The following is a 26491-nucleotide window of genomic DNA, read 5'->3' as shown; positions in this document are numbered from 1 at the left end:
CTTACGGCTAAGGGGATCAAGGGGTATGGAGAGAAAGCAGGAAAGGGGTACTGAGGTGAATGATCAGCCATGATCTTATTGAATGGTGGTGTAGGCTCGAAGGGCCGAATGGCCTACTCCTGCACCTATTTTCTACGTTAACGCTCGTTAAAACCTACCAAGCACTTCTTCACACAATGGGTGGTGTAAACCTGGAACTCGCTCCCTCAAAAGAGCTGGAGTTCAATTAAAAATGTAAAGTCAGAGATTGACAGGTTTTTGGGGGTAAGAGTTACAGAGCCAAGGCAGGTAGATAGAGTTGAGATGCAGCCATGATCTACTTGAATGGTGGAACAGGCTCGACGGGCTGAATGGCCTCCTCCTGTTGCTATGTTCCTGGTGCTGCTGGTCAAAGATGAGATCATGGTCACCTGCCCTACAACCTGAATGAACCAGCTGTAGAGCCAATCATGCCCAGTCTTATTTCTGCTACTATGTTACTACGGACTGCAACAGCGACTTAGAGCCCAAAGGGAACTTGATAATACAGTCTGGCCCCGATCACTTACAACCACAATCATAAGCATCAAAATCACAGCTTCAACTATCTGGAACCATAGCCCAGTAAATGCCATACCACACAGCCCAGTCATGTAGAGCGGTATCCTATGCTACCAAGGACCACAGTGCCAATCATTTGGACCCAGGCCTACTACCCACCATGGCCCACGTCTCCTCTCAGTCAGAAGGTCGTAGTTCAAGTCCCACTCCAGAGATGTGAGCACAAAAATCTAGGCTGACACTCCAGTGCAGTGCTGAGGGAGCGCTGCACTGTCAGAGGTGCCGTCTTTCAGATGAGATGTTAATCCGAGGCCCCGTCTGCTCTCTCAGGTGGACATAAAATGTTCTGCGCCACTATTTTGAAGAGCAGGGGAGGTATCCCGGTGTCCTGGGCCAATATTTATCCCTAAATCAACATCACTAAAAAACAGATTATCTACCTCAGCACTGCACTGGGAATGGCAGCCTAGATTTTTGTGCTCACATCTGTGGAGTAGGACTTGAACCACCACCTTCTGACTCCGAGGCGAGGGGAGACGTAGGCCATGGTGGGTAGTAGGCCTGGGTCCAAATGATTGGCACTGTGGTCCTTGGTAGCATGGGATACCGCTCTACATGACTGGGCTGTTTGGTATAGCATTTACTGGGCTATGATTATCACATTGCTGTTTTATGGGAGCTTGCTGTGCACAAATTGGCTATCACGTTTCCACCATTACTACAGTGACTACACTTCTAAAAGTACTTCATTGGCTGTAAAGCACTTTGGGACGTCCTGAGGTCATGAAAGGCGCTACAGAAATGCAAGTTCTTTCATTCCCAATCCAGGAACTCCTCAATCAAGTCCATTTTTTGGAACAGTCAGTGCTTCATTTTCACCCTCACAAGATCACACCGTCTTACATGTTATCAGCCAAGGCGAAGATAACATAACAAATTCTACACTTAATTAATCACTGCTAATTGGTAGATTTTGTGGGGGTTGTTGAGAAGTTGGTTGTAATAAGTGTTTGAGTTCCAGTTTGTCTGTGCTGCAGTTCTGTGGGTATAGAACTGTCCATAGACAGTGGAATATTATCACTTCCTCATGGTGCTGACTCTCACTGGGGTACAGGTCCCCTCCTCCCCTGAAGGTGCTGACTCTCACTGGGGTACAGGTCCCCTCCTCCCCTGAAGGTGCTGACTCTCACTGGGGTACAGGTCCCCTCCTCCCCTGAAGGTGCTGACTCTCACTGGGGTACAGGTCCCCTCCTCCCCTGAAGGTGCTGACTCTCACTGGGGTACAAGTTCCCCCCCCTCCCCTGAAGGTGCTGACTCTCACTGGGGTACAGGTCCCCTCCTCCCCTGAAGGTGCTGACTCTCTCTGGGGTACAGGTCCCCTCCCCTGAAGGTGCTGACTCTCACTGGGGTACAGGTCCCCTCCTCCCCTGAAGGTGCTGACTCTCTCTGGGGTACAGGTCCCCTCCCCTGAAGGTGCTGACTCTCACTGGGGTACAGGTCCCCTCCTCCCCTGAAGGTGCTGACTCTCACTGGGGTACAGGTCCCCCCCCTCCCCTGAAGGTGCTGACTCTCACTGGGGTACAGGTCCCCCCCCTCCCCTGAAGGTGCTGACTCTCATTGGGGTACAGGTCCCCTCCCCTGAAGGTGCTGACTCTCACTGGGGTACAGGTCCCCTTCTCCCCTGAAGGTGCTGACTCTCACTGGGGTACAGGTCCCTCCCTCCCCTGAAGGTGCTGACTCTCACTGGGGTACAGGTCCCCCCCTCCCCTGAAGGTGCTGACTCTCACTGGAGTAAGTTCTCAATTGGGGGAAAGACAGTTTTACTAAGCTGAGATGTGATTTAGCCAGGTGGACTGGAAACAGCTACTGGAAGGTGAATCAGTGTCAGAGCAGTGGGAGGCATTGAAGGAGGAGATCCTGAGGGTTCAGAGCAAGTGTGTCCCCTCAAGGAAAAAGGGTGGGACTTACAAATCTGGAGCCCCTGGATGTCAAGGGCGTAGAGTAGGGTAATGAAAAAAAGGGAAGGTTATGACAGATACCGAGGGCTCAATGCTGCAGAAACCCTCAAGGGGTATAGAAAGTGCAGGGGTACAATTAAAAAGGAAATTAGGAAAACAAAGAGTGGGAGCATGAAAGAATTTTGGCAAGGAAAATCAAGAAAACCCAAAGATATTTTATAAATACATTAAGAGCAAGAGGTTAACTAAAGAAAGGGTAGGGCCTATTAGAGACCTTAAAGGTAATCGGTGAGAGGGGCGATGCAGACTTTGCAATGAGGGAGGAGGAGTGTGAATTATTAGATAAAATAAACAGTGAGAGATGAAGTATTAAGGGGTTTAGCAGCTTTGAAAGTGGATAAATCCCCAGGCCCAGATGAAATGTATTCCAGGCTGTTAAGAGAAGCAAAAGAGGAAATAGCAGAGGCTCTGACCATCATTTTCCAATCCTCTCTGGCTCCAGGTGTGGTGCTGGAGGACTGCTAATGTTGGGCCCAAAATTCGCCACCATTTAGCTCCATTTTTTTGGAGCCAACTTAATTTTGCAAGTTTGATCAATGGTATAACGCTGTCCTTAACAGATAACTGTAGTTTTTTTTTAAAACTACGGTTTTTCTGACGTCACTCGGGGTCAAACCCCCCCACAATGACATTTTAGCGAGTTTCGTCAATTAGGATTTTCTTACGGCCAGCACTGTGGACCACTTTTTAAAACCTTACCTTACCAAATCGAAATCGGCGTTACTTACACCATCTTTGGAAACGGAGCTGAGTTATAGCTTTTGGAAGGAGGGAATAAAACATATTGCAAACTACTTAAAAATGTTTGTGCGGAGGGAAAAGACCAACTTTATTGATGCTCAAAACTGCAATTGCGAGACGTGATTAAGTTCCACCACCGAACTGCTGACTTGGCCTCCGCCTCTCCGACAGGCTTCCTTCCTAGCCGAGCTCCTGTGTCCGGCCGAGGGTTCAATCCTGCTGGCTGCCCCATCCCTGGCCAAATGGCCCGCCTTGCGTTACCCTGGAAACCTAATTGCTTGGGCTTTTTCAGTGCTAACAATTAGCTCCATCATCATCATCATAGACAGTCCCTCGGAATCGAGGAAGACTTGCGTCCACTCCCAAAGTGAATTCTTTGGTGGCTGAACAGTCCAATACGAGAGCCACAGACTCTGTCACAGGTGGGACAGATATTCGTCGAGGGAAGGGATGGATGGGGCTGGTTTGCTGTGCGCTCCTCCCACCGTCTGTGCCTGACCTCTTCACTCTCTTTGCGTCGAGATGCACTTTCTCAACCTCAGACAGTCTTTGGCCAGGGTCTCCCAGGTGTCAGTGGTGATGTTGCACTTTAACACGGAGGCTTTGAGGGTATCCTTGTAATGTTTCCGCTGCCCACCTTTGGCTCATTTGCTTTGGGAGTCTCGTATCTGGCATGCGAACTAAGTGGCTTGCCCAGCGAAGCTGAGCGAGTGTGGTCAGTGCTTCAATGCTGGGGATGTTGGCCTGGTCGAGGACACTGATGTTGGTGCGCCTGTCCTCCCAGGGGATTTGCAGGATCTTGCGGAGACATCGTTGGTGATATATCTCCAGCGACTTGAGGTGCCTTCTATACATCGTCCATGCCTCAGATCCATACAGGAGGGCGGGTATTACTACTGCCCTGTAGACCATGAGCTTGGTGGTAGATTTGAGGGCCTGGTCTTCAAACAGTCTTTTCCTCAGACGGCCGAAGGCTGCACTGGCGCACTGGAGGCGATGACAGGTTGGTGAAGGACCTTTGTCTTACGGATGGTAAGCGTAAGGCCTATGCTTTCGTACGCCTCGGTGAATATAGCAACTATATCCTGGAGGTAACGCCACCCTCAAAACCAAAGGCTTTCTGCTCGAAAATCAAAAACAATTTTGGCGAAACTTCGAACATTTTTTTGGCGCTATTTTGGATTTTAAAAATGACAGTTAATCTGAAATCGCGGCAAAAAAAGGCAATGTGGAATTTTGGGCCCGTTGTACTCTTGTTTAAGAAGGGAGAAAGGGATAGACCGAGTAATTACAGGCCAGTCAGCCTGACCTCGGTGGTGGGAAAATTATTGGGAAAAATTATGAGGGACAGGATAAATCTTCATTTAGAAAGACACAGATTAATCAAGGACAGTCAGCACGGATTGTTAAAGGAAGGTCGTGTCTGACTAACTTGATTGAATTTTTCAAGGAGGTAACCAGGAGGGTCGATGAGGGCAGTGCGTATGATGAAGTGTATATGGACTTTAGCAAGGCTTTTGATAAGGTCCCACATGGCAGACTGGTCACGAAAGTAAAAGCCCATGGGATCCAGGGCAAAGTGACAAGTTGGATCCAAAATTGGCTCAGAGGCAGGAAGCAAAGGGTAATGGTTGATGGGTATTTTTGTGACTGGAAGGCTGTTTTCAGTGGGGTTCCACAGGGCTCAGTACTGGGTCCCTTGCTTTTTGTGGTATACATATCAATGATTTAGAATTGAATGTAGGGGGTATGACTAAGAAGTTTGCAGATGATACTAAAATAGGCTGTGTGGTTGATAATGAAGAAGAAAGCTGCAGACTGCAGGAAGATATCAATGTACTGGTCAGGTGGGCAGAACAGTGGCAAATGGAATTTAATCCGAAGAAGTGTGAGGTAATGCATTTGGGGAGGTCTAACAAGGAAAGGGAATACACATTAAATGGTAGGACACCGAGAAGTGAAGAGGAACAAAGGGACCTTGGAGTGCAGGTCCACAGATCCCTGAAGGTAGCAGGCCAGGTAGAGAAGGTGATTAAGAAGGCACACGGAATGCTTGCCTTTATTAACCGAGGCATAGAATACAAGAGCGGGGAGGTTATGCTTGAACTGTCTAAAACACTGGTTAGGCCACAGCTGGAGTACTGCGTGCAGTTCTGGTCACTGCATTACAGGAGGGATGTGATTGCACTGGAGAGGGTACAGAGGAGATTTATGAGGATGTTGCCGGGACTGGAGAATCTTAGCTACGAGGACAGATTGGGTAGGCTGGGTTTGTTTTCTTTGGAACAGAGGAGGCTGAGGGAAGACCTTAGAGGTGTATCAAATTATGAGGGGTCGAGATTGAGTGGATAGGAAGGACCTATTTCCCTTAGCAGAGGGGTCAATAACCAGGGGGCATAGATTTAAAGTAATTGGGGGGAGGTTTAGAAGGGATGCGAGGGGAAATGTCTTCACCCAGAGGGTGGTGGGGGTCTGGAACTCACGGCCTGAAAGGGTGGTAGAGGCAGAAACCCTCACCACATTTAAAAAGTACTTGGATGTGCACTTAAAGTGCCGTAACCTACAGGGCTACGGACCGAGATTGGAAAGTGGGATGAGGTTGGATAACTCTGTCGGCCGGCGCGGACACAATGGGCCGAAATGGCCTCCTTCCATGCCGTAAATTTCTATGATTCTATGAGCATCTCACCCGAAAGAGGGCATCTCTGACAATGCAGCACTCTCTCAGCACTGCACTGGAGTGTCAGCAGAGATTTTTTTTGTGCTCAAGTCCCTGGAGTGGGACTTGAACCCACAACCTTCTGACTCAGAGGTGAGTGTGCTGCCCACTGAGCCCCGGCTGACTCTAGAAGTCCTTTGGGATGTCCTGAGGTCGTGACAGGCTCAATATTGATGCGTCTTTCTATCCAGATACATGTGATAAATTCAATGATGGGGGGAATCCATAAGGGGATTCCTGGAACACTCTCCCCCAAATGGTGTTGATGCTGGGGAGCTTTGAACAATGAGCTCAAAAGATATCTGTTGGGTAAGGGTATCAAGGGATATAGAGAATGGCCTCCTCCTGTTCCTATATAACAAACTCGAGGGGCTGAATGGCCTTCTCCTGTTCCTGTGTAACAGGCTTGAGGGGCTGAATGGCCTCCTCCTGTTCTTGTGTAACAGGCTCGAGGGGCTGAATGGCCTCCTCCTGTTCCTGTGTAACAGGCTCGAGGGACTGAATGGACTCCTCCTATTCCTGTATATCACGCTCGAGGGGCTGAATGGCCTCCTCCTGTTCTTGTATATCACGCTCGAGGGGCTGAATGGCCTCCTCCTGTTCTTGTGTAACAGGCTCGAGGGGCTGAATGGCCTCCTCCTGTTCCTGTGTAACAGGCTCGAGGGACTGAATGGACTCCTCCTATTCCTGTATATCACGCTCGAGGGGCTGAATGGCCTCCTCCTGTTCCTGTGTAACAGGCTCGAGGGGCTGAATGGCCTCCTCCTGTTCCTGTGTAACAGGCTCAAGGGGCTGAATGGACTCCTCCTGTTCCTGTGTAATAGGCTCGAGGGGCTGAATGGACTCCTCCTGTTCCTATGTAACAGGCTCGAGGGGCTGAATGGCCTCTTCCTGTTCCTGTGTAACAGGTTCGAGGGGCTGAATGGCCTCCTCCTGTTCTTGTGTAACAGGCTCGAGGTGCTGAATGGCCTCCTCCTGTTCTTGTGTAACAGGCTCGAGGGGCTGAATGGCCTCCTCCTGTTCCTGTGTAACAGGCTCAAGGGGCTGAATGGACTCCTCCTGTTCCTGTGTAATAGGCTCGAGGGGCTGAATGGCCTCCTCCTGTTCCTGTGTAACAGGTTCGAGGGGCTGAATGGCCTCCTCCTGTTCCTGTGTATCAGGCTCGAGGTGCTGAATGGACTCCTCCTGTTCCTGTGTAACAGGCTCGAAATGCATTTGGTGCAGTCTCGATCAGATTCCAAGCACATTCTTACCTCAGTCACTCTCCCTGGTCGATGGAGGAAGGGTTGAAATAGGTCACCTCGGCAAAGGCAGACCAAATGTCAGGAGCGAGCTGCTGTCAAGATCACTTTCAAGCTGCCAAACTGAAGTTAGCATAGGGAATGGCTGTAGCGCCTTATACTTTACTGGGAGTTAAATCAAAGGCTTTAGTTACACGACACATATCAGAACCTGATCAGCTGTGCTCTCTGGTTCTGAATTGACAACATTGCGGTTATTACACACCGTGACTGAAGGCAGCGTTTAGCCTGAAATGCGAGTTAGTCAGTCAGGCTTTCCAGAAACGTGACCATTTATTTAAAAATGCAATTGGTTAGTTAGAACTAAAACAGAGACTTGCATTTCGACAGCACCTTTCACCATCTCAGGCCATCCCAGTGATTTACAGCCAATGAAGTACTTTTTGAAGTGCTGTAATGTAGGAAACGCAGCAACCAATTTGCACACAGCAAGCTCCCACAAACAGATAGTGTGGCACTCCCTCAGCACTGCACTATCGGAGGGGCAGTACTGAGGGAGCGCCACACTGTCAGATGGGCAGTACTGAGGGAGTGCCGCACTTTGGAGGGGCAGTACTGAGGGAGTGCCGCACTGTTGGAGGGGCAGTACTGAGGGAGTGCCGCACTGTCGGAGGGGCAGTACTGAGGGAGCGCCACACTGTCGGAGGGGCAGTACTGAGGGAGTGCTGCACTGTCGGAGGGGCAGTACTGAGGGAGCGCTGCACTGTCGGAGGGAACGCTGGACTGTCGGAGGGGCAGTACTGAGGGAGTGCTGCACTGTCGGAGGGAGCACTGCACTGTCGGAGGGGCAGTACTGAGGGAGCGCTGCACTGTCGGAGGGGCAGTACTGAGGGAGCGCTGCACTGTCGGAGGGAGCGCTGGACTGTCGGAGGGGCAGTACTGAGGGAGTGCTGCACCGTCGGAGGGAGCACTGCACTGTCGGAGGGGCAGTACTGAGGGAGTGCTGCACTGTCGGAGGGGCAGTACTGAGGGAGCGCTGTACTGTCGGAGGGGCAGTACTGAGGGAGCGCTGCACTGTCGGAGGGGCAGTACTGAGGGAGCGCTGCACTGTCGGAGGGGCAGTACTGAGGGAGCGCTGCACTGTCGGAGGGGCAGTACTGAGGGAGTGCTGCACTGTCGGAGGGAGCACTGCACTGTCGGAGGGGCAGTACTGAGGGAGCGCTGCACTGTCGGAGGGGCAGTACTGAGGGAGCGCTGCACTGTCGGAGGGGCAGTACTGAGGGAGCGCTGCACTGTCGGAGGGGCAGTACTGAGGGAGCGCCGCACTGTCGGAGGGGCAGTACTGAGGGAGTGCTGCACTGTCGGAGGGAGCACTGCACTGCCGGAGGGGCAGTACTGAGGGAGTGCTGCACTGTCGGAGGGAGCACTACACTGTCGGAGGGGCAGTACTGAGGGAGTGCTGCACTGTCGGAGGGAGCACTACACTGTCGGAGGGGCAGTACTGAGGGAGCGCTGCACTGTCGGAGGGGCAGTACTGAGGGAGTGCTGCACTGTCGGAGGGAGCACTGCACTGTCGGAGGGGCAGTACTGAGGGAGTGCTGCACTGTCGGAGATGTTGCCTTTCAGATGAGATGCTAAGCCGAAGCCTGGTCTGTTCACTCATATGGATGTAAAAAATGCCATGATTTTGAAGAGTAAGTGATTTATTCTCGGTGCCCTGGCTAATATTTATCCCTCAACAAGCATCATTAAAACAGATTATCTGGTCATCAGCACATTGCTGTTTGTGGGATCTTGCTGTGTGCAAATTGCCTGCCGTGTTTGGTACATTACAACAGTGACTAACTTCATTGGCTGCAAAGGACTTTGGGACTTCCTGAGGCCGTGAAAGGCGCTGTAATGATGAGAGTTCGTCGTTTATACAAATTTGCAGAACATCGTAAGTCTTGGGGAACTGTATTTGCATAGTTTTTGGTGATTTTTAATGAAGAGTGTCTCAACCGAGTACCTCTTCATCTGTCATGGAGCAACTATGGGAGCACAGGGTCAAATAGTGGATTTTATCTGGGACGGGGACTCTAACTCCGAGGCTTTACAAAAAAAGACATCGCTGGCAAGGCTGGCACTGATTGCCCATCCCTAGTTGTCCTGGGAAGGTGGTTCTTAAACTATTGTCGTCCATGTTTGTAGATTTTTGATACAGGTTGAACCTCTCTGGTCCGCGACTCTCTGGTCCGGAAACATCCGTGGTTCGGCATTAGTTTGCGGAACTGCCGCTTTGCTGGGCTTGGAGCTCACAGTTAAGCGCTTCCGTGACGGTCAGCATCTCACTCTGCTTCCTCATTGTGGAACTTGACGACGCAGTGAATGGGCAGACACCAACATTCCTCGCCTCTCCTCCCTCACTCAGTGATCACTAGCACTGACCTCCTGTGGTTCGGAAAATTCTCTGTTTCGGCACCGGTCAGGCCCCGAGGGTGCCGGACCAGAGAGGTCCAACCTGTACAACCGAGTGCCTTGCCAGGCCACGTCAAGGGGGCTGTTCAAAGTCAACCATGTTGGTGTGGGGATTGTGGAGTCACGCCATGGCCCAGACTAGACAAGGACAGCAGGTTTCCTTCCCCACGAGACTTGCGGAATCGATCTTACTCCACGGAGGAAGCAAGGTATGCCACACTTTCCCATACCTTCATAGCTAGGGGATTTGAGTATAGGAGCATGGAGGTCTTACTGCAGTTGTCCAGGGCCTTGGTGAGGCCTCACCTGGAATATTGTGTTCAGTTTTGGTCTCCTAATCTGAGGAAGGACGTTCTTGCTATTGAGGGAGTGCAGTGAAGGTTCATCAGACTGATTCCCGGGATGGCAGGACTGACATATGAGAAGAGACTGGATCGACTGGGCTTGTATTCACTGAAGCTTAGAAGGATGAGAGGGGATCTCATAGAAACATATAAGATTCTGACGGGACTGGACAGGTTAGATGCGGGTAGAATGTTCCCGATGTTGGGGAAGTCCAGAACCAGGAGACATAGTCTAAGGATAAGTGGTAGGCCATTTAGGACTGAAATGAGGAGAAACTTCCTCAGAGTTGTTTACCTGTGGAATTCCCTACCGCAGAGAGTTGTTGATGCCAGTTCAGTGGATATATTCAAGAGGGAGTTAGATGTGGCCCTTACGGCTAAGGGGATCAAGGGGTATGGAGAGAAAGTAGGAAAGGGGTACTGAGGGAATGATCAGCCATGATCTTATTGAATGGTGATGCAGACTCGAAATGCTGAATGGCCTACTCCTACACCTATTTTCTATGTTTCTATGTAATGTCTACATCAATGAATGGCCACTGTAAGAGGTAGAAGTGGTGTTGGCTCCAGGAATTGCTGAAAACAATTTTCAGTGGCCATCGTATCGCCGGCAGATCTAATGTGCATCTTGAACAATGGGCTGGCCAGTTAGACATGGTGGTGGTGGTCGGTGATCACAATTGTTGCCTTATGGTCAATAGGGGATATCAAAAGGTATTGATTGGAAGGGGTATCTGTTCCAGTTGTTTCTTAGATTCATAGAAACTTACAACAGAGGAGGCCATTCAGCCCATTGTGCCTGTCGTTAAGATTGTTATTTGGAGTGTTATTTGGTGAATTGTTGATCCAGACACCAATCTCCAAGAACATGTTGAGGAGGACAACAAAGACCAAAGTGCCAATTCAGGTTTAGCGAGTGACATTTGTGACATGCCCCAACATGAAATCATAGAATGGTTACCAGCACAGAGGGTGTCCCGAGGTCATGAAAGGAGCTATAGAAACAAGTCCGTCCTTTTGTTCCAAAGTCAATATATCTTTCCCGAGGTGCCGTGCCTAGAACAGAATGCAGTTACTCTCAACTCTATCGGCTTTGGAACTAATAAAACACAGGTAGGGACAAGCTATGAAACCAATTATTTATTTTGAGTGAGAAAAATTAGACCATGAACATGAATTTTTACCCGCAATATACTGATTGTCAGTGTGCGATTTGCTATTTTTGTTACTGATGCTCCTTGTGCATGATCTGTCAGATGCAACATGGTAAGACACAATCTGATATCTCACATGGCTTGTACTGTGACTGTGATCATCAGCCAACTAAATCAATTGCCCTCTGGTCTCGCTGCAGCCCATCGCACTGCTGGAAGATTTTCAACCTTTTGGACACTGTGAGGCAGACAACAAGCATGAAAATTACCAGCCACAGTAAACAGCTAGCCCGTCGAGGCAGTATCCTAGCTTCGGATTTTAAATACTTGATTTTTCTTTCACATTATAAAACAGGTTAGACTTAAAATAATATTATCTAACAGTCGTTAAACGACTTGCATTTATACTTGTTCTCCATAGAGCAGAGGGGTTAAGGGGAGATTTGATAGGAGTGTTCAAAATCATGACGGGTTTTGACAGTGTAAATAAGCAGAGTGTGTTTTCAGTGACAGAAGGGTCGGTGAGCTGAGGACACAGATTTAAGGTGATTGGCAAAAGAACCAGAGGGGGAGATGAGGAAACATTTTTTTTTTAACCCACACAGTGAGTTACGATCGGGAACGCACTGCCTGAAAGGTCGGTGGGAGGAGATTCAACAGTAACTTTCAATGGAGAATTGGATAAATACTGGAAGGGAAAAAAACTTACAGGGCTACGGGGAAAGAGCGGGGGAGTGGGACTAAGTGGACAGCTCTACCAAAGGAGCTGGCACAGGCACGATGGGCCGAATGGCCTCCTTCCATGCAGTATCATTCAATGATTCCACACATCGCAGAGTCCCAGAGCACTTCAGAATCAATGAGTTGCTTTTTGAAGCATGGCCTCATGGTACCAGAGACAGCAAATGAGATGGTGAAGCGGGTTGAGGGAGGAACATTGGGAGAACTCTTCGAATAGTGCCACGGAAATCTTTAACATGCGCTCGAATTACTGGAACAAGCAAGATGGAGCCTCGGATCAATAGTCTCATCCAAGAGACGACCCCTCTGACAGTGCAGCACTCCCCTCAGTACTGCGCTGGAGTGCCGGCCAGGATTGTGTGTGCAGACTGAATGGGGCTTGAACCCACAGCATTTTGATTCTGAGGCAAAAGTGCTGCCAGCTGAGCCAAGCTGACTGGACCCTTATATGCAACATTCGATATTTCACTCCAAGGATTGGTTTGGATGAAAAAGAGCATTGGATCAAAGAGCCAGCACGGGCACGATGGGCCGAATGGCCTCGTTCAGTGCGGTATCATTCGATGATTCTACCACACGGTCCCAAAATATCAACCCCCATTCTGGCACCTCGTTACTTCTTAAGTGAGCTCAGTTACCCGGGCAACATCTTCCGTATCCTCCGCAACACCTTCGTTTTTAGCAGCCCTCGTGATCCTGAAAGTATTGTCTCGCTTACTCTGCCCCATAGATTCCTATTCAGACGACAGGAGGGGCGCTGCATTGTAGTACTGATGTATTAGGTCTGTTTTCTTTGGAACAGAGGAGGCCGGGAGGAGACCTAATTGAGGTGTATAAAATTATGAGGGGCCTGGATAGTGGATAGGATGGACCCGTTTCCCTTGGCAAAGGGCTCAACAACCAGGGGACATAGATTTAAAGCAATTGGTCGGAGGTTTAGAGGGGATATATGGGGAAATTTCTTCACCCAGAGGGTGGTGGGGGTCTGGAACTCACGGCCTGAAAGGGTGGTAGAGGCAGAAACCCTCACCACATTTAAAAGATACTTGGATGTGCACCTGAAGTGTCGTAACCTGCAGGGCTATGGACCGAGAGCTGGAAAGTGGGATTAGGCTGGGTATCTCTTTGTCAGCCGGCGCGGACATGCTGGGCCGAAATGGCCTCTTTCCGTGCTGTAAATCTCTATGATCCTATGATTAGGGTGGGGGGGGGGGCTGGGGTCTACAGATTTAATTTCCCGCTCCACTGCACTGTTGCAGCGAGGAACTGGGACAGGGGAAAGCCAACAAACAGATGGAGTCTCATCAGCAGTCCAAGCTTGTGCAGTGTTGGCGAGGCAAGCTGGCCTGGGAGCAGGCTGTGCTTTTGGCTGAGGAAGCTGGACAGATTGGGGAAGCAGTCAGAGGAGAAAGCCAGGCAGGGGTAAGGTGGCTCAAAATCTGGTTTATTAAGGCACTGCAGGGCGCAAGTTCCCAATCTTGGTTGGGCGGGCACAGAAGACGGAGGCCGACAGATTCTCTACTGCCAGAGATACAGACCCCATTACCCCATCTCATGAACTGGTAAATCCAGAGAACGCCCAACTTGAGCAGTTCGAGAATCTGAATTCAGCTTTTTTTTTTAAAATGTGGAAATAAAATGTTGGGATCAGGAAAAGTGACCACGAAGCTGTCGGGATTGTGGTAAAAAGCCAACTGGTTCACTGATGTCCCTTAGGGAAGGAATCCTGTCGTCCTTATCCGCTCTGGGCCTATATGTGACTCCAGTCCCAGACCAACACGGTTGACTCTCTGAAGTTGCTGAGCAAGCCCCTGAGTTTCTATCAAACGGTCACCAGCAGTTCAGGAAGGCCCACCTCCACCTTCTCAGGGCAACTAGGAACCGGCAATAAATGCCAGCATCGCCAGCGATGCCCACATCCCGAGAATGAATAAAAACTAAAAAGGCGTGGGTTTGACAGCCCAGCACGAGAAAACAAAAAGGTCAAATATAGTAACTAAAATTATTGACAGCGAAACCTTAAGCCACCCCACTATTACCCTTTTCACGCTCTGGTGTCAATGATTTCCCAATAGGTGCTTGAATTAAATATCTGGAGGGTCGCCAAGGGTCTTTGTAATGATGCGACCAGAGAGAGCATCAGAGGTGACATGAAGAATTGCTTCGAGTGCCCCACAACAGCACAGGCGGATTGCAAACCTGCACGTCTGATTTGGTAGCACTTTTGTTTCTGAAGTTACAAAGTGTGGGTTCGAGCCCCAATGCAGGACTTAAGTGCACAATCTAGGCCCACACTACAGCTACTGAGGGAACGCTGCACTGTCAGAGGGGCAGTACTGAGAGAGCACTGCACTGTCAGAGGGGCAGTACTGAGAGAGCACTGCACTGTCAGAGGGGCAGTACTGAGGGAGCGCTGCACTGTCAGAGGGGCAGTACTGAGGGAGTGCCGCACTGTCAGAGGGGCAGTACTGAGGGAGTGCCGCACTGTCAGAGGGGCAGTACTGAGGGAATGCAGCACTGTCAGAGGGGCAGTACTGAGGGAACGCTGCACTGTCAGAGGGGCAGTACTGAGGGAGACACTGCACTGTCGGAGGGGCAGTACTGAGGGAGCGCCGCACTGTCTGAGGGGCAGTACTGAGGGAGCGCCGCACTGTCTGAGGGGCAGTACCGAGGGAGCGCCGCACTGTCGGAGGGGCAGTACCGAGGGAGCGCCGCACTGTCGGAGGGGCAGTACCGAGGGAGCGCCGCACTGTCGGAGGGGCCCTTTTTCGGACGAGACATTAAACCGAGGCCCTGCCTGCCCCCTCAGGTGGGCATAAAAGATCGCACGGCCACGATTGGAAGAGGAGCAGGAGAGTTCTCCCTCACAGCAACCATTAAAAACAGATGATCTGATCATTGATTCAGTGCTGATTGTGGGGGCTTGCTGTGTGGACATTAACGTGGAAAACGCAGCAGCCACAGAAGTAACTGATTGGCGATGAAGCGCTTTGGGACGTCGGGAGTTCGTGAAAGGCAGTGTGTCAGTGAGAGTCCGTCGCTGGAGACGCAGTGCTCCATCAACACACACCGCACCAATCCAACCCTGCTGAAACTGCACTGAATCAAAACTCCAAAAACATTTGGAGAACCAGCAGTTCTGCCTGTCTGGATGCTGCCCCCCCAGAGTAGCAGGGTAGAGGGTGGGGGGGTCGTGGAGTTAGCCCTTACCTTTCATTCTGCAATCATTGGTTAGAAGAGCCCGTTCACCTCCTCAGTCTCTGGGTCCAAATCAATGTCATAAAAGCAGGGTCTGGTTGGTAGTCCTGGCATGGTGCTCATCTGTATCACACACACACACATACAGACTGGTTCAGTAAATCCCATGATACAAACCAACGGGCAGGAAGAAACCAGCTTGTCCACCAAGCCTGCCCCACACACCATGATGGCTAGAGACTCCCTCACCAATGTCCCCCCCCCCCCCCCATCAATGGCGAGGTCATAAGAAATAGGAGCAGGAGTAGGCCATTCGGCCCCTCGAGCCTGCTCCGCCATTTAATACGATCATGGCTGATCCGATCATGGACTCAGCTCCACTTCCCCGCCCGCTTCCCATAACCCCTTAATAAACCGTCTATTTCTGTCTTAAATTTATTCAATGTCCCAGCTTCCACAGCTCTCCGAGGCAGCGAATTCTACAGATTCACAACCCGAGAAGCAATTTCTCCTCATCTCTGTTTTAAATGGGCGGCCCCTTATTCTAAGATCATGCCCTCTAGTTCTAGTCTCCCCCATCAGTGGAAACATCCTCTCTGCATCCACCTTGTCGAGCCCCCTCATAATCTTATACGTTTCGATAAGATCACCTCTCATTCTTCTGAACTCCAATGAGTAGAGAGAGGCCCAACCTACTCAACCTTTCCTCATAAGTCAACCCCCTCATCTCCGGAATCAACCGAGTGAACCTTCTCTGAACTGCCTCCAAAGCAAGTATATCCTTTCGTAAATATGGAAACCAAAACTGCACGCAGTACTCCAGGTGTGGCATCAATACCAGCTGCCAGTAAATCGTTCATGTGCAACAGCGTGTTGGGATGACTCTCCCTCCCTCGCTACGGGAAGGGGAGAGAGGGGGCGGGGAAGAGGAGCAGGTACACCTGGTCTTCCTTTAACATAACAAACACAGCAGTAAATAGGGAAACAAGAATCGAACGTACGCCCCCACACCTTGTAATCTTGGTTTCACCTGTCCGCAGACTTGGAATGGATGTGGCGGACAACTGGTTTAGCCATTCACCCCCAGGTCCAGCTGGACCAGATAAAGCACTATCGGCTCCTGCTTTCGTCTGCCCAAACTGCTCACTATTCCAGGATCATTCTGGAATGCAATGATAAACCCTGGCTTCTATTCTTCCCTGCTAACCGTCTTGTTAAACCCCTCTCCCCTGCCTCCATCCCTCACCAACAACAAGTGCGAGGAGCTCATGGACTTCTGTGTCTCTAAGTTTGAGACCATCCGTTCGGCCGCCTCTGCCTCTTCCCTTCCTTCCCCTAGCCCACCGGGTCAAACTTCCTCTGAGGATCCCCCCTGCCCTAGCCCTGACCTCACATCTTTCTCCAGCTCCTCTCCGATCTCCTCCCTTGACCTCTCCGAGCTCATCCTGTCCATGAGACCCACTTCCTGCTCCCTTGACCCTATTCCCATTAAACTGCTGACTACCCAACTTCCGTTTCTGGCTCCCATGTTAGCCGACATTGTTAACGGTTCTCTCTCCTCAGGTACTGTCTCCCTCTCCCTCAAATCTGCCGTCATCGCCCCTCTCCTCAAAAAAACAACCCTCGATCCCTCCGTCCTTGCAAACTACCGCCCCATCTCCAACCTCCCTTTCCTCTCCAAAGTCCCTGAACGTGTTGTCACCTCCCAAATCCGTGCCCATCTTTCCCACAATTCCATGTTTGAATCCCTTCAATCCGGTTTCTGCCCCCTGCCACAATACCGAAACGGCTCTCATCAAAGTCACAAATGACATCCTCTGTGACTGTGACAGAGGTAAACTATCCCTCCTCGTCCTTCTCGACCTGTCTGCAGCCTTTGACACGGGTGACCACTCCATCCTCCTCCAACGCCTCTTCACCATCGTCCAGCTGGGTGGGACTGCACTCGCCTGGTTCCATTCTTATCCATCTCATCGTAGCCCGAGAATCACCTGCAATAGCTTCTCTTCCCACCCCCGCATCGTTACCTCTGGTGTCCCCCAGGGATCTATCCTTGGCCCCTCCTATTTCTCATCTACATGTTGCTCCTCGGTGACATCATCCGAAAACGCAGCGTCAGTCTCCACATGTACACTGACACCCAGCTCTACCTCACCACCACTTCCCCCGACCCCTCCACGGTCTCTGAATTGTCAAACTGCTTGTCCCACATCCAGTTCTGGATGAGCAGAAATTTTCTCCAATTGAATATTGGGAAGACCGAAGCCATTGTCTTCAGTCCCCGCCACAAACTCCGTTCCCTAGCCACTGACTCCATCCCTCTCCCCAACTTCTGTCTGAGGCCAAACCACACTGTTGCAACCTTGGTGTCATATTTGACCCTGAAATGAGCTTCCGACCACATATCTGCAGCATAACCAAGACCGCATATTTCCACCTCCGTAACATCGCCCGTCTCTACCCTTGTCTCAGCTCAGCTGGTGCTGAAGCCCTCATCCATGCCTCTGTTACCTCTAGACTTGACTATTCCAATGCACTCCTGGCTGGCCTCCCACATTCTACCCTACATAGACTTCAGCTCATCTAAAACTCGGCTGCCCATGTCCTAACTCGCACCATGTCCTGTTCACCCATCACCCCTGTGCCCGCTGACCTACATTGGCTCCCAGTTAAACAACGCTTCAATTTCAAAATTCTCATCCTCGTTTTCAAATCCCTTGATGGCCTCACCCCTCCCTATCTGTAATCTCCTCCAGCCCCACAACCTCCCCCGAGATGTCTGCACTCGTTTAATTCTGCCCTCTTGAGTATCCCACTTTTTAAACTGCTCAACCATTGGTGGACTTGCCTTGTGGTGCCTAGGCCCTAAGCTCTGGAATTCCCTCCCTAAACCTCACCACCTCTTGTCTCCTTTAAGATGCTCCTTAAAACCACATTGTTCGCATGCCAGACACGAGACTCCCAAAGCAAGCGCTCTACTCGGAACTCCCATGGCAAACGAGCCAAAGGTGGGCAGAGCAAACGTTACAAGGACACCCTCAAAGCCTCCCTGATAAAGTGCAACATCCCCACTGACACCTGGGAGTCCCTGGATATTGAAAAGATGACTCTATTTAATAAAAGTAATGCATAACAAGCACGAGTCCATTATACAATCAGCTCTGCCCGTGTCTGATGAAAAATTAAGAGGCGTAAGACAGTTTTGGGCAGCGGATCTGGTGTCCCTGTCACGTGGAGACTGGGATGAATAGGGAATATTGTGGAACAAGCGGCATCAAGTTTAAGCTAAGCCTCAACTCTTATACAGCGAGTGCGACTCCGTAAGCGGACACCCAGCCTCTCGATGATCTGTGTGAAACATGCCACTGTGCAGGCAGCTGGCTCCCTCGAGCTTCAACAATCGCCTCGAGCAAGGCATTCAGCATCTCCGCCCGAGCCACTGCCCGCCTGTCGCAGTGTAACAAGCCTCAGTGCACATCCATTTGTGCAGCGACATTTACACTGTAACTTAACCTCCTGTTTTGTGCCATTTAATTTGCAGCTCTCCCTCGGGGGAATGTGCAAGGCCAATTAACAAGTTTTCTTTCATTTTTTTTGTCTTGTTAATTAAAACCGATTGCAGTACAGAACTGTCAATAAACACTTGCAAGCCGCCCACTCCAGTCAGACTCCATTAAATCAGCTCGAGTCGCACAGTAGCTGCTTTCAATACAAGTTCAAATATGACAACTTGCATTTATATAGCGCCTTTATCATCATAGGCAGCCCCTCGAAGCGAGGATGACTTGCTTCCACGCCAAATAGGGATGAGTTCACAGGTGTTTCAATGAAGGACCTAATATTCCAGATCCTGAACTACATCCTGAAGAGTGGAAGATGCCTGTGAGTGGATTTTTTTAACGTGGGGTGACCGTTGCACACCAGCCACCACACGGGGCTTGACAGAGCGAGGTCTTTAACGTAGCCAATGGCAGTGCGATTAAAATTAAGGATGTGCAAGAGGTCAGAGTTGGAGGAGTGTAGAGTTCTCAGATGGTTGTGGGGCTGGAGGAGATTACAGAGATAGGGAGAGGGTGAGGAGGCCATGCAGAGATTTAAAAACAAAGATGAGAATTTTAAAATTGATGCGCTGTCAGACCGGGAGCCAACATAGGTCAGTGAGCGCAGGGTGTGATGGGTGAGTGGGACTTGGTGCGAGTTAGGACACGGGGCAGTGAGCACAGGGGGTGATGGGTGAGCGGGACTTGATGCGAGTTAGGACACGGGGCAGTGAGCGCAGGGTGTGATGGGTGAGTGGGACTTGGTGCGAGTTAGGACACGGGGCAGTGAGCACAGGGGGTGATGGGTGAGCGGGACTTGGTGCAAGTTAGGACACGGGCCACAGGGGGTGATGGGTGAGCGGGACTCGGTGCGAGTTAGGACACGGGGCACAGGGGGTGATGGGTGAGCGGGACTCGGTGTGAGTTAGGACACGAGTCAGCAAGCACAGGGGATGATGGGTGAGCGGGACTCGGTGCGAGTTAGGACACGGGGCACAGGGGGTGATGGGTGAGCGGGACTCGGTGTGAGTTAGGACACGAGTCAGCAAGCACAGGGGTGATGGGTGAGTGGGACTCGGTGCGAGTTAGGACACGGGGCACAGGGGGTGATGGGTGAGCGGGACTCGGTGTGAGTTAGGACACGGGCAGCAAGCACAGGGGATGATGGGTGAGCGGGATTTGGTGCGAGTTAGGACACGGGGCACAAGGAGTGATGGGTGAGCGGGACTCGGTGAGAGTTAGGACACGGGGCACAGGGGGTGATGGGTGAGCGGGACTCGGTGCGAGTTAGGACACGAGTCAGCGAGCATGGGGGGTGATGGGTGAGTGGGACTCGGTGTGAGTTAGGATACGGGCCAGCCGAATTGTGGATGAGCTGAAGTTTACGCAGGGTGGAAGATGGGAGGCCGGCCAGGAGAGCATTGGAATTGTCGAGTTTGGAGGTGACAAAGGCAGGGATGAGGGTTTCTGCAGATGGAATGGACTGGTTGGGCCGGGTGCTCTTTGCCTTTCCGTCATTGTTCACTGGTTTATATGTAACCTTCAGGGCTGCTGACCGAGGGCCGTGCGGCTCTTTGTCGGCCGGCGCGGACATGATGGCCCGGAATGGCCTCCTTCTGCGCTGTAAATGTCTATGTTTTTATGAGCTGAGGCAAGGGCGGAGACAGGCGATGTTGGGTCTTGATCCTGAGCCTTGTAAACCAGGAGAGTCTCAGATATGAACCCTGGGATCCACCTGGTTTGCACACAGCGCACTGGGTTTGGGATAAGGAAGGAGAGGAGCACACGCTGGTCCGATCGCCAATTGAGCAAGGAACCATACCTGAAGCATAAGCCACTGCCTTCAGGAGGGGACAAGGGAGGCCGAGTAAATTGGGAAAAATAACTAAAAGGCAAATCACAGCTTAAGACGTACAGCGGCCACCAGCAGCATGTGCGGAGTGGGTGTACTCTCTCTCTCTCTCTCTCCCCCCACCCCTGTCTCTCTCTCTCACCCCACCACCCCCCCCCGCCGCCATTCTTGGACCCCAGTGCACCTCCTTCATAGTCAGGGAAGCTAGCTGTGGCAGGATGGAAGCCTTTAAAAGCGAACAGGTAAAGGATAAGGTGTTGGGAGTCAGTGCACGGTCCTTTCTTTAAGTTGCCACGAGTGCAATGGGCCAAATGGCCTCTGATGCTACAGATTTAAGGTGGAATGCACTGCCTGAATGGTAGCCAAGTAGTTATGTTACTGGACCCATAATCCAAAGGCCTGGACGTGACTTCAAATCCCACCACGGCAGCTGGGGAATTTAAATTCAGTTCATTCAATAAATCTGGAATAAAAAGCCAGTGTCAGTAATGGTGACCATGAAACTTCTGGATTGTCGTAAAAACCCATCCGGTTCACTAATGTCCCTTTAGGGAAGGAAAGCTGCCGTCCTTACCCGGTCTGGCCTATACGTGACTCCAGACCCACAGCAATTTGGTTGACTCTTCACTGCCCTCTGAAATGGCCCAGCGAGACACTCAGTTGTAACAAACCGCTACGAGAAACAGTAAGAATAAAACCGGATGGACCACCCGGCACCAGCTTCAGACACGACAACGGCACACCCAGCCCAGTCAACCCGGCAACATCCTCCTCACCAACATCTGGGGACTTGTGCCACAATCGGGAGAGCTGTCCCACACTGGACAAGCAACAGCCTGACATAGTCATACTCACAGGATCATACCTTTCAGCCAATGTCCCAGACTCCTCCATCACCATCCCTGGGTAATGTCCTGTCCCACCGGCAGGACAGATCCACCAGGGGTGGCAGCACAGTGGTGTACAGTCAGGAGGGAGTGGCCCTGGGGGTCCTCAACATTGACTCCAGACCACATGAAGTCTCATGGCTTCAGGTCAAGCACGGGCAAGGAAACCTCCTGCTGATTACCACCTCCCGCCCTCCCTCAGCTGATGAATCAGTATCCTCCATGTTGAACACCACTTGGAAGAAGCACTGAGAGTAGCAAGGGCACAGAGTGCACTCTGGGTGGGGGACTTCAATGTCCATCAGCAAGAGTGGCTCGGTAGCACCACTACTGACCGAGCTGGCCCAGTCCTGACTCGAGCTGGCTCGAGAACCAACACGAGGGGAAAAACCTACTTGACCTTGTCCTCACCAATCTACCTGTCGCAGGTGTGTCTGTCCATCACAGCATTGGTAGCAGTGACCACCGCAGTCATTGTGGAGACAAAGTCCCATCTTCACACTGAGGGCACCCTCCATCGTGTTGTGTGGCACAACCACCGTGCTAAATGGGATAGATTCAGAACAGATCCAGCAGCTCAAAACTGGGCATCCATGAGGCGCTGTGGGCCATCAGCAGCAGCAGAATTGTATCCCACCACAATCTGTAACCTCATGGCCCGGCATATCCCTCACTCTACCATTACCATCAAGCCAGGGGACCAACCCTGGTTCAATGAGGAGTGTAGATGAGCATGCTGGGAGCAGCACCAGGTGTACCTAAAGATGAGGTGCCAACCTGGAGAAGCTGCAACACAGGACTAATCATCATCATCATCATAGGCAGCTCCTCGGAATCGAGGAAGACTTGCTTCCACTCTTAGTGAGTTCTCAGGTGGCTGAACAGTCCAATATTAGAGCCACAGTCCCTGTCACAGGTGGGACATACAGTGGTTGAAGGAAAAGGAAGGGTGGGACTGGTTTGCCGCACGCTCTTTCCGCTGCTTACGCTTGCTTTCTGCATGCTCTCGGCGACGAGCTCAGTGCCCTCCCGGATGCTCTCCCTCCACAAGTCAGGTGCCGGTGAGGATGTTGCATTTTATCAAGGAGGCTTTGAGGGCGTCCTTGAAATGTTTCCTCTGCCCACCTGAGACTCCCCTGCCGTGTAGGAGTTCCAAGTAGAGCGCTTGCTTTGGGAGTCTTGTGTCAGGCATGCGAACAATGTGGCCTGCCCAACGGAGCTGATAAAGTGTGGTCAATGCTTCGATGCTGGGGATGTTGGCCTGAGCGACAACACTGACGATGGTGCGTCTATCCTGCAAGAACATAAGAAATAGGAGCAGGATTGGCCATTTAGTCCCTCGAGCCTGCTCCGCCGTTTAATACGATCATGGCTGATCCGATCATGGACTCAAGTGGCACGTAACATTCGCACCACACAAGTGCCAGGCAATGACTATCTCCAACAAGCGAGAGTCTAAACCACCTCCCTTTGACATTCAACGGCATTACCATCGCCAAATCCCCCACCATCAACATCCTGGAGGTCACCATTGACCAGAAACTTAACTGGACCAGACACAAATACTGTGGCTACAAGAGCGGGTCAGAGGCTGGGTATTCTGCAGTGAGTGTCTCACCTCCTGACTCCCCAAAGCCTTTCCACCATCTACAAGGCACAAGGCAGGAGTGTGATGGAATACTCTCCACTTGCCTGGATGAGTGAGGCTCCAACAACACTCAAGAAGCTCGACACCATCCAGGACAAAGCAGCCCACTTGACCATTCACTCCCTCCACCACCTTCAACATTCACTCCCTCCACCACCGGCGCACCGTGGCTGCAGTGTGCACCATCTACAAGATGCACTGCAGCAACTCGCCAAGGCTTCTTCGGCAGCACCTCCCAAACCCGCGACCTCTACCACCTAGAGGGACAAGGGCAGCAGGCGCATGGGAACACCACCACCTGCAAGTTACACACCATTCTGACTTAGAAATATATCGGCCGTTCCTTCATCGTTGCTGGGTCACAATTTAAGAACTCCCTCCCCAGCAGCACTGTGGGAGCACCTTCACCACAGACTGCAGCGGTTCAAGAAGATTAGGGATGGGCAATAAACGTTGGTCTCGTCAACGACGCCCACATCCCGTGAATGAATTTTTAAAAACATTAGAATTAGAAGGACACCTGTGACTGCCTCCTCTGTACCTTGCCAGCTGCTGCCTCTGACCCTTTTATACATAATTAACAGGAACTCTCAACAGGTTCCTTGTGTTTGCTTTCTGCCCTGCTATCTAGCTGCCGAGGATTAATTTCCATTGAACACCCACAGATGTCAGGTATTCGATCCGAATCGCACCTTTTTTCTGCATGTAAAGACCACACAAAACAAAATGCCCGCCCTGGCTCCGCTGATATTTTTACATCACCAACGTCCGCGATTCACCAGCTACGTTCCTCCATTAGTTACACAATAACACGCACAGATTGCAATGGGGTCGGAGGTAGAATAAACAAGATCAGACTGAAGGGAGATAGCGCAGTGTCGGGACTACACTCCGCTTCCTGCTGCAGGACATACATAAGACCAGAGGGCAGAGGCAAAGCCTCTCTGATAAAGTGCAACATCCCCACCGACACCTGGGAGTCCCTGGCCAAAGACTGCCCTAAGTGGAGGAAGTGCATCCGGGAGGACGCTGAGCGCTTAGAGTCTCGTCGCCGAGAGCATGCAGAAATCAAGCGCAGGCAGCGGAAAGAACAAGCGTGCATATAGGTACCAACAATCTCGGTAAAAAAATGGGATGAGGTTCTACAAGACGAATTTAGGGAGCTAGGAGCTAAATTCAAAAGTAGGACCTCAAAGGTAGTAATCTTAGGATTGCTACCAGTGCCACGTGCCAGTCAGAGTGGGAATCGCAGGATAGCTCAGATGAATACGTGGCTTGAGGAGTGGTGCATAAGGGAGGGATTCAAATTCCTGGGACATTGGAACCATGAGGTGGGACCAGTACAAACCGGACGGTCTGCACCTGGGCAGGACCGGAACCAATGTCCTAGGGGAAGTGTTTGCTAGTGCTGTTGGGGAGGGGTTAAACTAATATGGCAGGGGAATGGGAACCTATGCAGGGAGACAGAGGGAAGTAGAATGGGGGCAGAAGCAAAAGATAGAAAGAAGAAAAGTAAAAGTGGAGGGCCGAGAAACCCAAGGCAAAAACAAAAAGGGCCACATTACAGCAAAATTCTAAAGGGGCAAAGTGTGTTAAAAAGACAACCCTGAAGGCTCTGTGCCACAATGCGAGGAGTATTCATAATAAGGTGGACAAATTAACTGCGCAGGCAGCAAGTAACGAATATGATATAATTGGCATCATGGAGACATGGCTCCAGAGTGACCAAGGCTGGGAACTCAACATCCAGGGGTATTCAACAAGGATAGACAGAAAGGAAAAAGGAGGTGGGGTGGCTTGCTGATTAAAGAGGAAATTAACACAATAGTAAGGAAGGACAATAGCTTGGATGATGTGGAATTGGTATGAGTGGAGCTACGGAATACCAAAGGGCAGAAAACGCTAGTGGGAGTTGTGTACAGACAGTAGTAGTGAGGTTGGGGACTGCATCAAGCAAGAAATTAGGGATGCGTGTAATAAAGGTACAGCAGTTATCATGGGCTAACATATAGATCTACATATAGATTGGGCTAACCAAACTGGTATAAATACAGTGGAGGAGGATTTCCTGGAGTGTATTAGGGATGGTTTTCTAGACCAATATGTCGAGGAACCAATTAGAGGGCTGGCCATCCTAGACTGGGTGATGTGTAATGAGAAAGGACTAATTAACAATCTTGTTATGCGAGGCCCCTTGGGGAAGAATGACCATAACATGGTAGAATTCTTTATTAAGATGGAGAGTGACACGGTTAATTCAGAGACTAGGGTCCTGAACTTAAGGAAAGGTAACTTCGATGGTATGAGACGTGAATTGGCTAGAATAGACTGGCGAGTGATACTTAAAGGGTTGACGGTGTATAGGCAATGGCAGACGTTTAAAGATCACATGGATGAACTTCAACAATTGTACATCCCTGTCTGGAGTAAAAATAAAACGGGGAAGGTGGCTCAACCGTGGCTAACAAGGGAAATTAAGGATAGTGTTAAATCCAAGGAAGAGGCATATAAATTGGCCAGAAAAAGCAGCAAACCTGAGGACTGGGAGAAATTTAGAATTCAGCAGAGGAGGACAAAGGGTTTAATTAGGAGGGGGAAAATAGAGTATGAGAGGAAGCTTGCTGGGAACATGAAAACTGACTGCAAAAGCTTCTATCGGTATGTGAAGAGAAAAAGATTAGTGAAGACAAATGTAGGTCCCTTGCAGTCAGATTCAGGTGAATTTATAATGGGGAACAAAGAAATGGCAGACCAATTGAACAAATACTTTGGTTCTGCCTTCACGAAGGAAGACACAAATAACCTTCCGGAAATACTAGGGGACCGAGGATCTAGTGAGGAGGAGGAACTGAAGGAAATCCTTATTAGGCGGGAAATTATGTTAGGGAAATTGATGGAATTGAAGTCTGATAAATCCTCGGGGCCTGATAGTCTGCATCCCAGAGTACTGAAGGAAGTGGCCCTAGAAATAGTGGATGCATTGGTGATCATTTTCCAACAGTCTATCGACTCTGGATCAGTTCCTATAGACTGGAGGGTAGCTAATGTAACACCACTTTTTAAAAAAGGAGGGAGAGAGAAAACGGGTATTTTAGACCGGTTAGCCTGACATCAGTAGTGGGGAAAATGTTATAATCAATTATTAAAGATGAAATAGCAGCGCATTTGGAAAGCAGTGACAGGATCAGTCCAAGTCAGCATGGATTTATGAAAGGGAAATCATGCTTGACGAATCTTCAAGAATTTTGTGAGGATGTAACTAATAGTGTGAACGAGGGAGAACCAGTGGATGTGGTGTATTTGGACTTTCAAAAGGTTTTTGACAAGGTCCCACAAAAGAGATTGGTGTGCAAAATCAAAGCGCATGGTATTGGGGGTAATATACTGACGTGGATAGAGAACTGGTTGGCAG

At 50.5% G+C, this 26491-nt stretch overlaps 1 protein-coding gene across 1 annotated transcript in view; it reads right to left on the bottom strand.

Moving 5' to 3' along the window:
* Positions 1-11185: 11185 nt before the first annotated feature.
* mthfd1b (methylenetetrahydrofolate dehydrogenase (NADP+ dependent) 1b) overlaps positions 11186-26491 on the bottom strand; it is a 92794-nt gene continuing 77488 nt past the window's right edge. Inside the window, exons 26-27 of the mRNA XM_070879689.1 lie at positions 15166-15276; positions 11186-11452 (exon numbers count right to left, since the gene is read on the bottom strand). Of these exons, the coding sequence (XP_070735790.1) occupies positions 15187-15276 (90 nt within the window). The 3' untranslated portion in view covers positions 11186-11452; positions 15166-15186. The remainder of the gene's footprint in view (positions 11453-15165; positions 15277-26491) is intronic.

This window comes from Pristiophorus japonicus, chromosome 4 (assembly GCF_044704955.1).
Source record: "Pristiophorus japonicus isolate sPriJap1 chromosome 4, sPriJap1.hap1, whole genome shotgun sequence".
Classification (NCBI taxonomy): Eukaryota; Metazoa; Chordata; class Chondrichthyes; family Pristiophoridae; genus Pristiophorus; species Pristiophorus japonicus.
This window is presented reverse-complemented; position numbering and strand designations above follow the sequence as displayed.